A 17,043-nucleotide genomic window follows, 5' to 3' on the forward strand; every position below is an offset into this window, starting at 1 on the left:
AGGTAACATAAAGAACCATTTAATCTTTATACTGTAAACAGATGCCTTTTACTCAAATCCTTTCCTTACAATTTTAAAAATCTCTGACAATTTATGAAAGTACAAAGATAAAAGCCAAGAGAATCCATGGCAATTGATTGGTAACTGATGACAAAGGGCACTCATATTAGGTTTGACATTATAAAATACGAAAATGAATTTCATATAATTTACAAGAGGTGAGGCTTCTGGGCAGAAATACAGAAATGTTATTCAAGCAAATATATGCAGTTCAATTTATGGGGATACTTATGTTAATAATTAACCCCATTACATTTTTCCCAAGGCCTCTTCTGTATCCAGAGGCATCAACAATTTCAGAGATACTACTTCTGATGTATGAATTACCATGAATATACAGTATGTTGGTAATTATCAGCAATCATCTCACTTTCACAAACAGCTTTGATTTTATGAAAAAAAATAAACTACTTTTTTCTATTCTGTTTACATGAACTTTAGCTGCAATTAAATATTGTTGCTTACTAGGAAAATGTATCTGTATGGTACACAGTTTAACTTTTTCTTCCTAGAGAAAAACAAATTGCAACCTAGTGTTGTGTTTTAGATATGAGCTTTTAGTTCCCTGCTTCAATACACATAAATCACTGTAATGGATCCAATTTAATGGAATATTTTTTTATAATTCTGAGGAATAGGCGTCTAAGCCTCAAGCTTTCTGATTTGTAGAAGATTACGAGCTTCTGGAACTTCTGATATTGTTTTTATGGAGCAATTCTAGCAGTTTTTCCCACTACACTTGTTTCTTTCTCAAGTGCTATAAGTTGATCATATGAAAACCCAGAGAGTGAAGGTGTGCACCATTCGGATGATGTTGACCTAGGAGATGTAGTCATACTGACATTATATGACAACATGACTAAATCATATAAAATGACAACCTAACAGGATCAGCCATAGCTTAGCTTGTATGTGGTGTATAATCTCCCAGCTCATTTGGGCTCACACGGACTTGCATAGGATTTTTATTCACCTGTGCTGTTAGGCTAACATTCCCAGGCTATCAGTATAATTTTCTCCTTTATTATTTATTTTTATTTTCCTTGTTGTTTAGACATGATGTGATTGTTTCCAATTCTTCCTCACAAAGAGGTACAATTGAAATGTGCAACCATGGCACTGGGAGGAGACTACGGTAAGCATAATGCATGATCCTGTAATGGAGGTCAAGGATATAAAGAAGATGCAAATTTAATAATCTGCACCAATGACAATGCTGATCTCCCCTGAAGGTTTTTTTTTATTTATTTTACAAATTATACCACTGCTTTTAAGTTAATTTTTGTTTCTTAATTTTTACTAAAGAGTTTATTTAGTAGATCCTTGTTCTGCGTGGACCCCCCCCATCTACTGTGGCACAGCCCACTTACCCTTATTTCCTCTGATAATGTGAATACTTTCTCCAGCACTGATTCTTGCTTGGACATCAGAAGAGCTATTTGTGCCTGGAATTACTATATCTGTGTAAGATTAAAACGATAAAAAGATAAGCCATTAAATAAACTGAATAAACAAATAAAGTGACTCATTTAGACAAGGTTATTAGACGAAAGAGAAAAAAAAAATCTGTCAATATCACCATGACAATGCTGATCCAAAAGCATAATACCTGTAGTGGTCACTATCTTTTGCACAAAGACACCAGCACGCTGCAGGAAACTCATTGGAAAATTGAGTCCAGAGCTAGAACCAGGAAGTGAGGAGCCAGTCATAATGGGAACCTGGCGAGGAAGCATGGGAATTGGTGTGGATTGTACAGGCCGAACACTGGCCACTGGTTTCTCATCAGGACGAGGAGGTGGTCTCCTGAAAAGAGAAAAATGTTAATATTCTCTTCCAGTGATATTTTGTGTAGGCAGGTGTAGTGATGGTGATACCCTGCTGTTAGCCTTGTGTAAAAACATACCAGTTTCTCTGACTAAAGGCAGGGATGTTGGTCAAACTCTGGTCACTTGCAGGATAGTAATGGGCATATGAGGGCCGTGTATAGGGCACCGAAGCCCTCTTCTCATCCTCATAGCTTTTTTTTGCAGCTTTCTTCTCTGCCTTTGTGAGCTTCTGCTCCTTTCTGTCCATCAGCAAGGACTCATGATGGAAAGGTTTCTAACAAAAGGGAAGTAAAATATGACAATAAAAGGTAAACATTCCACTCAGTAGATTAGAAGCATGCTGATATCTACTGGCCAGCTCAATATGGTCATGGCTTTCTGACAGAAGTTACATGGGCCAAAAAGATTATTTGGCCATATCAACTTTGGCATGCGAAGCTGGTACTGTTCTTTAGCTATGAAATCCAGAAATAAATATGAATTTAACAAGTACAGAAAACACTTAGGATAATATAATGAAGCATCACCTTGGTGATAAGATGAGGATACAGGAGACAGGCCTTGTCGATCACTTCCTCTATGTCCTTGTTTGGAGCCAGTTTCATCTTTGATATGTTAGGTTCCTCCTCTACAAAGTGTAGCAATGACTCCACTTCTCGCCGAGTAAATGTCAAAACAGGATTCAGATCATCCACTACACGGTCTATAGAATAGAGTATTAAATAAAACCCATATGGTAATGCATACCATGCAAAAAACCATGAAAAAGACTTTACAGTTCATGCAAATTTCTTGACTTCAGCGCTTGCTGGCTAGGACTATTAAAAATACATTGGTCTTACAATCACAACAATTCAAGGTAAGCCAGAGAAGAAAAACTCCCACAGAGGAACCTGGAAACAACAGATATCTATACCAATCAAACCCGAGATAAAACAGAAAAGGTAAAGAAACATTAAAAGCCTTTCACCTGACATGCCCTGTTTAGATATCTGTCGGTCATAGATCTTCTTCTCCAGAGTGAAGTCTGACACCAGGCGGTAGATGTAACAGGGTTTCTTCTGACCATAGCGGTATACCCGACAAACAGCTTGGGCATCATGGCAAGGATTCCAGGATGCATCAAACACTACCACTCTGTTTGCTCCAACCAGATTCACACCCAGACAACCAGCTCTGTGGATAATACAGCAGATCTTGATTAGATTGGAGAGAACCTAACTTTTGCTAAACAGGATATCACGAACACAGAGGCTGTTGAAAGCAAGAAATGTCACCAGTCATGATGACTTTAGCTAACATTCCTGCAGACTTTAATCAAATTAAAGAACACAAAGTATAAGCAGGGTTATCAGGAGGTGACTTACCGGGTTGACAACAAAAACAACCATGCAGTCTCATTTCTAGGGTCATTAAACTGGTTTATCATTCGTTCCCTTTCTGAGGAGGAGGTACTTCCATCCAGCCCTATAGACAGAAGAAAAAAATGAAAGGAACAATGAGTGTTCTTGACACAAATACTGTTCTTATAATATAAATGAAGATAATTCCTCTATATAAAATGTAAACAATTACATCATATCAAAGTTTTCCCAGTAGTAGGCACCATTGAGAAGCATAAGCTTAAATGGGAAAAAAAAAACAAGGGCAATAACTCCCACTATTGAATGCAGATTTACTTCCCACATAAATTACCAGTCTTCCCTCACAATCATTAATGAGGTGGCAGATTCCATTTCAAGAAATCCTAAACTGTGTATTATCAACAAATATTAGGTACTCACTGTAATAGCTAATATTTCTGGCCCAGTTCCTGCCTGGCCCATCTATAAAGTTGGTGGATGGCACTGGCCGCTTGGCGAGAAAGTCTTCAATGACTGAGAGCGTGGAGAGACTCTGACTGTGGAATGAAATGTCACAGAGAATAAAATGAAACTAAGCAACAGATCTTTTGCAAAATTAATATGTGATACGTCTCCTGTAAATAGTGTCACTGCCCTTCCTTTTTACTTTGAAAAGCACTGGTCCTGTCTGATCCATAATTACCCCAGAAATCCACTTACAGTCTCTCATGTGGTATTTTGCATATAAACTCAAGTCACACAAAAAGATCTTTTCACTAGTTTTTGGCCAGGCTAAAAGTTTTGCAAATATGCTTCTTTCAAACAGTCACAGCTATTTCTGCATAGATGAGGTCTAAAGGAGGATACACATGTCAGTTTAGAAACAAGTATCCAGGCAATCACCCTGGAATACAATTGGAAGGAGCGAGATATTGCATTAAGAAAAGGAACATTTTATCTTCTATGTCAAGTGTAGTGAATTTCAGCTTTTTCAATCCACTCTTAAATGTCTGCACAAATCTCTCTGCAAGTCAATGTGTAGGTATGTGACCTGTGGGGATGGAAGGATGCCATTTTGCCTCATAAAGTTGTAAAATTCCTCTGATATAAACTGTGTACAGTTGTCTGTGACAATGTGAAAAAAACCTTTTTAACCTTGAGATATTGACTTGTGAGGTGATGCTAAGCATTCTGAACACTTCTAACAACTTGGAGTATGCATCTGGCGTTACCATTAATAGATTATTAATAAAAGGATGGGCAAAGTCAATGTGAATTCTCTTCTAGCTTTGGACAGAGAACTCCCACGGATTCAGAGGCACCTGCCATGGCTGTCTTTGCTCTACCTGACAAGACTTGCATATAATGCAAATATGCTCAACATCTCCACTAACCTAATCCCTAATTTTCCACTTTTCTTATTCCTTTTCACCAGCGAGGCTCTCTGTGTCTGTCTGGCATCCAAGAAAAAGTAATGACTTTCTTTGTTCTTTCAAACTGGTGGAGAAAGGAGCTTCTTTAATTGCCTTAATCTAGTCTTGCTGTCTAGTACATGTCTCAAGCATTCAACTTGAACCCTTCCACGCTCACACTTGGACCTCTTTACTCTCAGTCCCATTCTCTCTTGCAGTCACAGCACCTGCATTTTTATGTAAGTGCTTCTCCTTAGTTTTCCCTGTAACAACCACTTCACCAAGATAAGACTACTACATTCACATCTTTAAGACTTTCCGTGATTCTTTGGAAAATATAATGTGCTGAGCTAACCCAATATGGTAGCCTGTTATCGACAAATAAAATTTCATACCAAAAGAAGTGGGAGTTCAGGGTGTTGTCTGTAGATGGGTGCTGAATTGGCTCACAGACAGGGAGAAGAGGGTGATGGTGCGAGAAACCTTATCAGAATTGGCTGATTTCAAAGTATTTTTAATATAAATGATTTGGATAGGAATGTAAGTAACAAGCTGGTTAAGTTTACAGATGATACCAAGCTAGGTGGATTGGCAAATAATTTGGAATCCATTAAATCATTACAGAAGGACTTGGACAGCATACAGGCTTGGGAAGATTTGTGGCAGATGAAATTTAATGTCAGTTAATGTAAAGTATTATACATAGGAAGTAAACAGGTTTGAATACACAATGGGAGGTCTGAAAATCAAGAGTACACTTTTTGAGAAGGATTTTGGAGTCATAGTGGACTTTGTGCTATCAACTGCCAGACAGTGTTCAGAAGCCACTAAGATGGCAAACAGAATGTTAAGTTATATAGCATGATATGTGGAGTACAAGTCCAAGGAGGTTCTGTTCAAGCTTTATAACACACTGGTGAGGCCTCATCTTGAGTACAGTTTAAGCAAAAGAAGATTAAGAGGAGATCTGATTGAAGTGTTTAAAATTATGAAGGGAATTAGTACAGTGGATCGAGACTTTTAATTTTAAAATGAGTTCATCGATAACACAGGGACACAGTTGGAAACTTGTTAATGGTAAATTTCACATAAACATTAGGAAGTTTTTCTTTACAGAAAGTACCATAGACACTTGGAATAAGCTACCAAGTAATATGTTAAAAGACAGCGGGACTTTCAAAACTAGACTTGATATTTTGTTTTCTTGATATTTCTCATAGAACATTAGAACACTCTAGACAAGAACAGGCCATTCAGCCCAACAAAACTCGTCAGTCCTATCCACTAATTTCTTCCAAAAAAACATAAAGTCGAGTTTTGAAAGTCACCAATGTCTTACTGTCTACCACACTATTTGGTAGCTTATTCCAAGTGTCTATCATTCTTTGTGTAAAGAAAAACTTCCTAATGTTTGTGCAAAATTTACCCATAACAAGTTTCCAACTGTGTCCCCGTGTTCTTGATGAACTCATTTTAAAATAACATTCTTGATCCACTGTACTAATTCCCTTCATAATTTTAAACACTTCAATCATGTCACCTCTTAATCTTCTTTTGCTTAAACTTTTAATCTTTCATCATAATTCAACCCCTGTAGCCCTGGAATCAGCCTAGTTGCTCTTCTCTGGACATTTTCTAGTGCTGCTATGTCCTATTTGTAGCCTGGAGACCAAAACTGCACCCAGTACTCAAGATGAGGCCTCATCAGTGCATTATAAAGGTTGAGCAGAACCTCCTTGGACTTGTACTCCACACATCGTGCTATATAACCTAACATTCTGTTAGCCTTCTTAATGGCTTCTGAACAATATCAGGAAGTTGATAGCTTAGAGTCCACTATGACTCCTAAATCCTTCTCATAAGGTGTACTCTTGATTTTCCGATTGGCCATTGTGTATTCAAACCTAACATTTTTACTTCCTATGTGTAATACTTTACATTTACTGACATTAAATTTCATCTGCCACAAATCTGCCCAAGCCTGTATGCTATCCAAGTCTTTCTGTAATGATATAACGGATTCCAAATTATCTGCTAATCCACCTATCTTGGTATCATCTGCAAACTTAACCAGCTTGTTACTTATATTTCTATCTAAATCATTTATATATATTAAAAATAGCAGCGGCCCTAGCACTGACCCCTGTGGAACACCACTCTTAACATCGGCCAATTCTGATGAGGTTCCTCACACCATCATCCTCTGCTTCCCGTGTCTAAGCCAATTCTGCACCCATCTAAAAACATCACCTTGAACTTCCACTTCCTTTAATTTGATGCCCAACCTCTCATGTGGCACCTTATCAAATGCTTTCTGAAAGTCCAGATAAATAATATCATACGCTCCACTTTGATCGTATCCTTTTGTTGCCTCCTCATAGAATTCCAGCATGTTAGTAAAACATGACCTCCCTCTTCCGAACCCATGCTGACTGTTCAGAATAACTCCTGTCCTTGCCAAGTGTTGCTCAATCTTATCCTTAATAATTCCTTCCATTAATTTTCCTGTGATGCATGTTAAGCTTACTGGCCTATAGTTGTTTGGATTTGCCCAGTCACTCTTTTTATATAATGGGATGATATTTGCCATTTTCCAGTCCTTTGGAATCTCTCCAGTGTGCAGTGACTTCCTAAAAATATGTGTCAAGGGTTTATATATGTACTTGCCAGCCTCCTTAAGAACTCAAGGGTAAATATTATCTGGTCTTGGTGATTTGTTTGATTTCAGCTTATTTAATCTGAGCAGCACTTCTCCCTCTACAATTTCCAAATCCCTCATTACCTCCTTGGTAGTCCCTGTTACCTCTGGGAGGTTATCCACTTGCTCAGTTGTAAACACCTCAGAAAAATGTAAGTTTAGGGCATCCGCTATTTCACTGTCTGTATCTTTTAATTCCCCTTTACTATTTCTGATGCATAGACTGTTCTAATGATCTAAAATGATCCTTGGTGTGTGTTAATTCTCACCAATTTTCTGATTCTTTATCTGGAAGCACCTGTTATGCAGAGGCTAGGTCGATCCCAGTCCCTCCACACAACATGACCATCAGTTCCTCTAGTTTGAGCAGTTGGTATATACAGTATGTATCTATGGTGGCAGCTTGATTTATTATGAATTTATAACCTCTACACAAACATATTATGTAATCTTACCTTACCAAAGGCATGACAGTTACTGTCCATTTGTTGTGTCTTACTAGTAAAATTATGCCTGCTTTCTCTACGTTCTCTAATTTGGCCTAAACCCACTCTTTTACAGTGAAAGGCAGAGGACTACTTTTACTAAATTTTGGGGGAAATTTAGGATTAACCTGGATTTCACAGACCATACACAATTCACCTTTAAACACCTCACAATACCATTTCAGTACCTCTGCTATTGACTTGGGCTCATGTTTTGCTGTTTGATTTCATTTCAGTTCAAAGTGAGCCTTTTAGCCAATTTTTGTGACAGAGTGCAAGTCCTACTCCTTTTACAACTATCAGCAGCAACTGTTCTGTTTGCTTCTCACAGTACATGGTAACTACAACTTTTTTTAATACTCTGAAAAAATCTGAAACCCCCCTCCCCACAACGCATCCGATAATCGCACTCAATTCACAGATGCAGCATCATAGGTGGATCATGGCAGATTCCTGGATGATTTCCCAAACCCCTGCTCTGACAATCGTGTTCAATTTACCAAGAAGGAAAAGCATTGACAACTAATTCATCTAACGCTCTGGTATCCCTGAAATGGATTATATTGGTTTAGGAATGCTATGTTATGTTACATTTTTACCATGGAAAGGGGGAAATCTTCAAACTGAAAATGTTACTTGTCGAAGGTGATTTTAGACAGAAAACAGAATTTATAATATGAGATACATCCCAGGATGTAATTGTTCTAGGGATGCAAAGGATGTTTCACACTGCCCTCTGCTACAAATTGTTTTGATAAAGTCTTGAAAGGTTGCTGCAGAAAACTGTAGAATAAAATGAAGGTGTAGGACAAAGTGGCGCTGCCCTCTTCTTTTGGCCATTTACAAACCTAAGCTGCAGCCAAGCTTTACTTAAATAGCAAACCACCTCTTGTGGAACTGCAACAGTGGCCTCTATATGCATCATCTGGATTTTTATTCAACATGGCTGTATGTATTGCAGTAACATTATACTTACGCTGGTACTACTAGGCTTATTATCCACTGTGCAAGAACCATTGCTTTTTTCCCCAAATATAAATATTCTTCCAGAAACCAACAACAAAAATAAACAAGTAAAATGAGAAATAGAAAAATGTTGCTGAAAGTTTAACAAACATTTGGAATATACAGTATGTATTCTATACAAAGAGAAACGATATATCTTTACCAACTGATGGCCAATTTTCTTCAATAACATTTTGTATCACCAGTTTTCATCACTTCATATTCACTATTTGGTTATTATATATGGATTTTCTTTTCAATGCTTAGCATCAATGTATAAGTGTCTGTATTATACTATGTGATTAAATTTGGACCTTCATAGCATTGCATAAGTGGTACTTCATTAGCTTATCGATTGGAGACATTCTCAGACATACAGTTTGATTTTTATCACAGTATATTAATATTTTTGTGTAGCAGTTATGACACTGAGTTATGATCAAAAGTGTGTTCTTGGAAATTTTGTATTGGTGTTATAATTTGAATAAATAAAGCATTTACCTATCATTTATTTATTAATTTACCATCACAAATATTTTGTTATGATGCCAGTTCTCACAAATCAGTGATCTGCTAGATACCAAACTGCATTGTTTTCTCAAAATGTCAAATATCCATTTAATACCGTCAAACCACAGTCGGTTTCATTTTGTCACCAGCCTCTTTAAGTGTAATGCATGTTGCTGCCTGAACTATACTGTTAACACTGGCAAACACATATGCAACCAACCACTACTGACTTATACAGACAAACAATTTTCAAATGAAAGGTACACTTATATATACACACTTATACATGAGTTATAATTACAAAAAAATAAATAAAAAAATCAAACTATAGTTCCTTCAGAAATTTTCATGGATTTTTTTTATACAAGCTAAAATATATTGGAAATTCAAAATAAATGTATGTGCACAGATGACTACAAAGTATGCTGCATGAATCAATGTATTTAAAACAGTCAATAGTCAATGTAGTTAAAGTTCAGTAATACAACATATTATGCAAATGCAGTACCCGATGGACTGCATTTGGCTCTTGGATAGCACTAAAGACGTTTATCATGAAAAGAACACACACACGTTCAATACCAGTTGTCCCTGAGGTCAATTAAAGCAGATGTACTGGACAAATGTGAACCTTTATATTAAAACTAGATCAGTTACATTGAACATGAAAACATTTAATGCTAGGCAGTATGACAGCTGATGTAAAAGCAACATTCATGAAGAAATTTCTTGCTTCCTACCTGAAGACAAGAACCTTTTCTCCCTTTTTCACACTCTCTTCAATGATATGAAAAAGCAAGACCATCTTAGCTGAATTCTCCAGCACGCCCACCTGGTAGTTAGACATGATCTCCTTTGCCTGTGAAAATGGCAGGAAATACCACTTTAAACCAAAATAAAGAGTCCACATATTATCTGTGATATAACAGATTAGAGAGGCTTACATACCCATTCATAGGTGATGACCTGATTGGCTTTTTCCTGCAAGGAATTCAAACTCATGGCAGACAGATTGTACTTGCTGTTTCCTGGTTCCACCCCATTTCCACCATCAAGTTTTCCCTTGATGCCTGCTGGATGGCAACGGTTGTTGGATGTGGTCATGTCATCCAAATCAAGGTCCTGCTCATTGGCCAAGTTCTCCTTTTGTAAAGCTTCATATAAAACATCAGGGTGGTTCCAAATCTACATAAAGATGTACAGTACAAGTTTTAAAAACTCCATTAGGTATAGTATATGTACTGGAGAGAAGGGGCTCCATCCTACCTTACAACAGACGCAGAAGGCCTTCAGAGGGTTAAGACCAAGCCAGCCACTGTTGCCAGCTTCCCGGAATCGGTTCATGAACTCAGTGTAGAGGGCTCTTTGGATTGGGGAGAGACGCATCATGATCACATGCTCCTCTTTATGGGGAAGATGATGTCTCAGCACATTGTGACCCCGTCTGAAAAGTAAACCACTCACTGTTAAATTCAGGTACCTGATATGTATGAATTAAGGATCTGGTATGCAACATTTAAGTAAATTTTATGTCTAGCTGTAATATGCATAATTATTCTCAGACTTGAGCAGCTCTGTAAGTTCAATTCAATTCAGTTTTACTTTTGTATAATGCTCTGAGTGCAGGCTCAGACCTCTAACATTTTCACAGGTAAATATAATTACAAACTTTACAAATTTCTAATTACACAGTGAATACACATAAAGACAGATATGTTTAAAAAGAGAGAAAAACAAAGTAGTTCAAAATTGACTAATACAAATGGAACCTAATGATCTGTCCATTCATTAATTGTCCTAAATAATATGTCTATTCATTAATGTCATACCATTGGAAAATAAAAACTCCACTTAGCTGCATCCCTGAAGGTAATAACCCTCTGCGGGGTCCACAGTCAGTTATAACAGACAAATTCAAAAGACAAAGTGAAATGAAGTCAGTCCCGGAGTGTTAGTCCAACTGGCCACCCACCCCCTCCTGGTTATTTAACAGTTGTCTTTGTGGGGTTGTCTAATATGATGACAGAATCATTATGGATTAGTATCAGGTAGAAATGGTTATTCATATTGATAACCATCAGCATCTTATTGTTGAAACAGCTTCTCAGCTGATTAGAAATAACTATTTTCAGAACTTTTAAAAAACTGACACAGACTGGAAAAAAAGGTAAAAGAAACTTGTATTGCAACTTGAGCCTTAGTCTCAAATCAAGGCCAGGGAGATAACTTTGGGAAATTGCTACGGTCTATGGGCTTCTGTCTTCCTCAAGTGACTGAGGCTTTCTCCTACAATCAAGGTGAGCTTGCTGAATTTGACCGAGTGTGCACTCTTTGGAGGACTAGCATTTAGCTGGTTTATGAGTGAGTTTCTGAAAACTTTTACTCCACACTACCTACCACACAACAGAAAATTAAAGAAGCAAAATTAAAGAAATGTAAATATAGAGGACTAAAAAATGTTACAGGATGAAAATGCACACATTTATTTATCTGTCATACGGACAGGCAGGGTTAAAGTGGGTTGCATGACCAAAAATTAATATCCAATATAATTAAAAATTGTAATGGCTATGGTGTATATCACAGTACAATATATGTGCATATACTTGTCAGACTAAATGTGGTTTAGGTGCTTTTGTGGCCCAATTTCAAAGGATAACAGTGGATAGTTCTACTATGATGTATCTTTTCATAATGACCATTTCAATCGACTAAAGTAATTCCAAAAAATCTACTTTGTGTAAAATAATAAAATAAGAAGTGGTGAACAAGAAATAAAATATTGCACTTGCCTTTTAAGACACAGAATCTTTGAAAAAAGCATGCTATATAGACCAGTGGTTCTCAAACTCAGTCAAAGGACCTCCTGTGTCTGCTGGTTAATGCTTCAACCAACTTCTGTTTTTAACTGGACTCCTAGCTTAAATAAGTGAACTGTTATTTCGCAGTTTCTGTTTTCAAATGATTAAGTAATTGAAATAGAAAATTGATGAAAAAATTGATCGCATAAGACGGCATAAGATGAATTAAAATGCAGAATTTAAATCTTAAATGATTATTCAATCACAAAAATCACGAAAATAATTAATTTTTAAATATATTATTAATTTCTTCTATAAGGAGCCACCGACCCCTAGACTGCCTTAATGCCCCCGAAATGCTTCTGAACTCACTATCGCCCCTCCCCCAGAAGGCTTCAGCACCCACTGGGGGACGGTACCGCCCGCTTTGGGAACCTATGGCTTACACAAATGCATTATGAGTTTTAGGACATGTAGGCTATATGTTACTTATTTGCAATGCGAACATTCAGATTTAGCCATAGCAAGTGGATGCCTTTGTGAATGAAGCAGGCAACGTTTTCCTAACCAGCCTTTCATTTTGTTTGACTAATGGACGCAAGGGTAACCTCAGCCACTCTGTATTCACTTTCATTTTTTATCTTCAAAATTGTACTGGGATATATTGCATTGTGTCAGAAGGACAAGTAACAAAAGTGGCTTCCTGATTTGCTCAATGCAATAAAAATGATATACAAAAATTACCACTGGGGTACAACACAACAACTAAGACAGGGTGAGTATTTTTTTTTTATCCCTCCCTGAACCATTTCTGAAAATGCGATTTTAATACTTTTAAAATACAGTATGCAGTATATTTGGAATGGGAAGGCCTGAAGGTCCATTTTACAGACAAAACTACTAATTAATTCAACTTGAAACCACTAACTTTTGGAGTTAATGATTATAAAGATAAACTTGCTAAATTTAAACTCCCAACCATTAGCAAGGAACTGCCAGACATGATTTACCCATGCTACTTACCTTTGGACAAAACCTTCCAGCAGGCTGTGCAGCACATGACTTCTGTACCTCATGAGACGCACATCCTGTGGGGTGCTGTCAATACACTGCCCATTGAGGATAGGTCTCTCAAACATGTTGCTAAACTCCTGCCGTGTGCCCAGAAAGTCAGGTCTCACAAAGTCCACCATGCACCAGTACTCAATAAGATTGTTCTGCAAAGGGTATCCTGTTAGGACAACCCGTCTTCTTGTTAGGATGCTTTTTAGAGCCTGAGATGTGCTGGCATGACAATTCTTAATACGGTGACCTTCATCACAAATGACAACATCTGGGCCTGGCCGTGACAAAGCCTTTTCAATCTCTAAAAATGCACAAAATATACAAAATTATAAAAATGTTATGTAAAAGTACACTTCCCGCATTCAAAACTTGCAAACATAACATGTAAAGATACCTTCAAACGTTTTCTGTATAAGAAAAATAATTTTTCAAAAAGAAAAAAAAAAACTGATAGAAGGTAAAAAAAAAATGCTTGATTAAAAAAGCAATAGAAATGCAGCGAGACACAAATCGGGAACTGTCAGTAGCTTTTTAAATTTCAGCTCCTCAAATACAGTGATACTAACCCAATTTTTAACAAGCAAAATAGATTGGCGTTTTATTTTTGGCACACCTTACTGGCTTTCCATAAAAGGACACTAAATGGCCAGCTGAGTCATGGTCTTTGATAGAGAGAGAAACCGTGGTTAAAATATTAGGTGGACTGGCAACATCATGGGTTCAGAGACCCATAAAACCTGCCTCTAAAGGATCTAAGCAGGTAAGGTGAAAGAATGCCTCGCAGGGCCACATAAGCAGCCAGTTCTAACTACAGATTTGAACTGTTCTAATCCTTGTTTCACTGGACTTTCAATAATAAAGATGACTTGTAGATTCCATTACATTTTGTTTTAAAAAGAGTGATTAGCTATTTCAAATAAGGATCCAGCATTTCAGAAATTGAGCAATCAGAGACTGATGCACTGGTCTGAAAAAAACAACTTTTTCAGCTCTGTAACCAGAGAAAGAAGATATTTTGTACCATTTAGAATCTGATACAAGCTATGTCTCCTCTGAAAGAAAATGGAACAAATGTATGATGTAATTAATGTACAAAACTAAGTCAATGGCTAAGTTGGGTTCACTAATCATTAACTGAAGTACATAACAAAATAAGTAGTTTTTTGGGGTCTGGTGTAAAAAAGAAACTAAGGATTGTAATCTGAAATAGAGATATCTTTTACCCAGCAGTATGCCTCCGTCACATGGTGTTATTGTAAAATTAACCAAATAATAGTATTTCAGCAAAATACACTGTATATTCTAGACAGAAGCTTAGTATTTATTGCTAAGGCAAGTGCTGACATATGAATCTCCATGAAAATGCCAATCGTGACCTTTCAAAAGTTCCTGTTGCCTGTCCTCTTCATCCAGATCAATGATGACTGGACCTGCCGGTTTTTTGCTTTTTCTCTTTCTTCCAGTAACAAAGCTCTTTTTCAGTGAAAGAAGACGATACATCTCATAGCCCATTAGCAACACACCACCCTCTTTAGACCAGTCTTGGATCACCTTGGCCCTTGCAGCTGTTGTTCTGTCACAGAAAAAAGAAAAAAATATATACACCAGAACTGGACTAGTCAAGTGCAAGCATCAAATGCCTGGAAGGTTACTATGCTTTACATACTTATGTTCATCATTGAGGATGTGAACTTTAAAATCACGAGGCCGGACCTCTGCCTCATTAAAGTCTTTGATCAAGGCCTCACGGGCTGGGAGCCAAAGGTTGAATTCAGAGAGCCAGTTCTGCAAAGTATTTACCTAAATGTGGACAGGACAGAAAAATAATGCAATATGTCATTCAGACAAATTTTTATGCTACTTTAATGTAATCCTCTTCCTCAAAGGTCTGTAGTTTTAGGTCACTGTAATGTAATACTATCACTTACATTATTAGCATTTAGACAAACAACCACCATAAGATTCTGTATCAGTGTACAGTTAAGTTATTTTTGTTTTAAATTGATAATACTGAATATGTATGCAAAAGGCACTGGTTTATTAAGGGATTACTTAATTCACTGCATTTATTACTTTACAAGATGGAAGTATATATAGAAAAAACCTGGCAGAGATCATTCCTTCAAGTTCCAATGTCAGTCAATTAGGGGGAAAGGCTGTGACAGGATGACACTAGAAAGTGGTCTGTGTCTTATACTCCATAAACTTATAAAGAAAACTGGTTATTCTGCACAGAAAAGGCAAGGTAGCTAATGAAAAAAAGCACAGAAAGACAACATAACTCAAATAAAGACAGAAATTATAATTTAATAACAGACTTTACAATTAAAACAGTAAAATGGAAGCAAACAAAAAACCATAAAAACAAAACAATAAATACACAAAATGCAATTAATTGAAGAAACTTATCAGCGCTACAACGTTTAGAAAGGCCAGTCCATTATAAAGACCTTGCTAAATTCAGCAAATTAAAAATTATTAAAAAAAATTTTTTCCAAGATTATTATGTTATACAGGTAAGAGTTTTTAATCATTAAGAGTCACTATTAAATGTATATGTTCAGAGATGCAAGTCATTTCAGACGTTTTCTGAATTATACTTTTTGCGATTGAGATTGAAAAACATTCTATGTCTAGAAGGAACTTCGATGATGTACTCAAAGTGATTTACATTTTCAAACACTAAGTTCTTTGAGATACATGCTTTTTTAAATTCCTGTCTGTCCTGTATGAGAGGTTTTCACTTTAATTTCCGTGACTACTGTTTCAGAAGACATGAAGCAATAGCGTTTAATGGTTACTGCTTCAAGTTATGACATTTTAAAGTATTTATGCAAGCATTATTTACCATTCATTATAGGTGATGTTCGCCTTTTTTTATTTAAATATGCATACAATAATGTGTACATGCATGAACATAAAAAAGCTGTATCATATATATATTTATTTTTATATAATATAAATATATAAACACACAGTGGCATACAAAGGTTCTGGCACCCTTGCTTTAAATGTCTGTTACTGTGAATAGTTAAGTGGGCAACAGTGAAAAAAGGAAAGGAGCACCATGCAAACATTTGGGCACCCCAAGATATTTAAGGTCTCACATAACGTTTACCAAGATCTCAGACCTTAATTAGCTTGTTAGGACTATGACTTATTCATAGTCGTCGCTAGGAAACCCTAGGTGATGCAAATTGCAAAGCTGTATACATTTTCTGATTTCCCAAGCCTGGCACTCTAAAAAAAATTTTTTTAAAAATGGATGTTCTCAAAGCAGGAGAAGACTACAAGAAAATAGTAAAAACGTTTTCTGGTAGCCGTTTCCACAGTTTATAATGTTATTAAGAAATGGCAGTTAATAGGAACGGTGGAGGTCAAGTTGAGGTCTGAAAGACCAAGAAAACTTTCTCAAATAACTGTTCGTTGAATTGTAAGAAAGATAAATAAAAACCCCCATCTGACTGCAAAAGACCTTCAGGAAGATTTATCAGACTCTGGATTAGTGGTGCACTGTTCTAATGTGCAGCAACACCTCAAAAAATATGACCTTCATGGTAGTCAGCAGAAGAAAACCATTTCTGCATCCCAGCCACAAACTTTAGCATCTAAAGTTTGCAAATGAACACCTAAACAAGCCTAATGTATTTTGGAAAACAAGTCCTGTGGACTGATGAAGTCAAAACAGGACCTTTTGGCCAAAATATGCAAAAGCATGCTTGGAAAAAAGGGTGCTGAATTCTAGGAAAAGAGCACCTCCCAAGTATTAAGCATGGGTTTGTATTGCAACCAGTGGCACTGGGAACATGTCATTGTTAGGGGGAAGAACTGATTC

The 17,043-nt window shown here is 36.7% G+C and overlaps 1 protein-coding gene across 3 annotated transcripts in view; it reads right to left on the minus strand.

Moving 5' to 3' along the window:
* The window catches only part of rad54l2 (RAD54 like 2), a 92,804-nt gene that overhangs the window by 13,954 nt on the left and 61,807 nt on the right, over nucleotides 1-17,043 (minus strand). For all 3 annotated transcript variants that reach the window (XM_028824545.2, XM_028824547.2, XM_051921174.1), the window contains 13 exons: nucleotides 14,875-15,008; nucleotides 14,585-14,781; nucleotides 13,167-13,509; nucleotides 10,609-10,786; nucleotides 10,291-10,527; nucleotides 10,083-10,201; nucleotides 3,674-3,789; nucleotides 3,257-3,356; nucleotides 2,860-3,065; nucleotides 2,417-2,592; nucleotides 1,967-2,163; nucleotides 1,670-1,866; nucleotides 1,431-1,520 (listed from right to left, as the gene is read on the minus strand). In XM_028824545.2, coding sequence (XP_028680378.1) covers nucleotides 1,431-1,520; nucleotides 1,670-1,866; nucleotides 1,967-2,163; nucleotides 2,417-2,592; nucleotides 2,860-3,065; nucleotides 3,257-3,356; nucleotides 3,674-3,789; nucleotides 10,083-10,201; nucleotides 10,291-10,527; nucleotides 10,609-10,786; nucleotides 13,167-13,509; nucleotides 14,585-14,781; nucleotides 14,875-15,008 — 2,290 coding nt within the window. The remainder of the gene's footprint in view (nucleotides 1-1,430; nucleotides 1,521-1,669; nucleotides 1,867-1,966; nucleotides 2,164-2,416; nucleotides 2,593-2,859; nucleotides 3,066-3,256; nucleotides 3,357-3,673; nucleotides 3,790-10,082; nucleotides 10,202-10,290; nucleotides 10,528-10,608; nucleotides 10,787-13,166; nucleotides 13,510-14,584; nucleotides 14,782-14,874; nucleotides 15,009-17,043) is intronic.

The sequence above is a fragment of the Erpetoichthys calabaricus genome, chromosome 18 (assembly GCF_900747795.2).
Source record: "Erpetoichthys calabaricus chromosome 18, fErpCal1.3, whole genome shotgun sequence".
Classification (NCBI taxonomy): domain Eukaryota; kingdom Metazoa; phylum Chordata; class Cladistia; order Polypteriformes; family Polypteridae; genus Erpetoichthys; species Erpetoichthys calabaricus.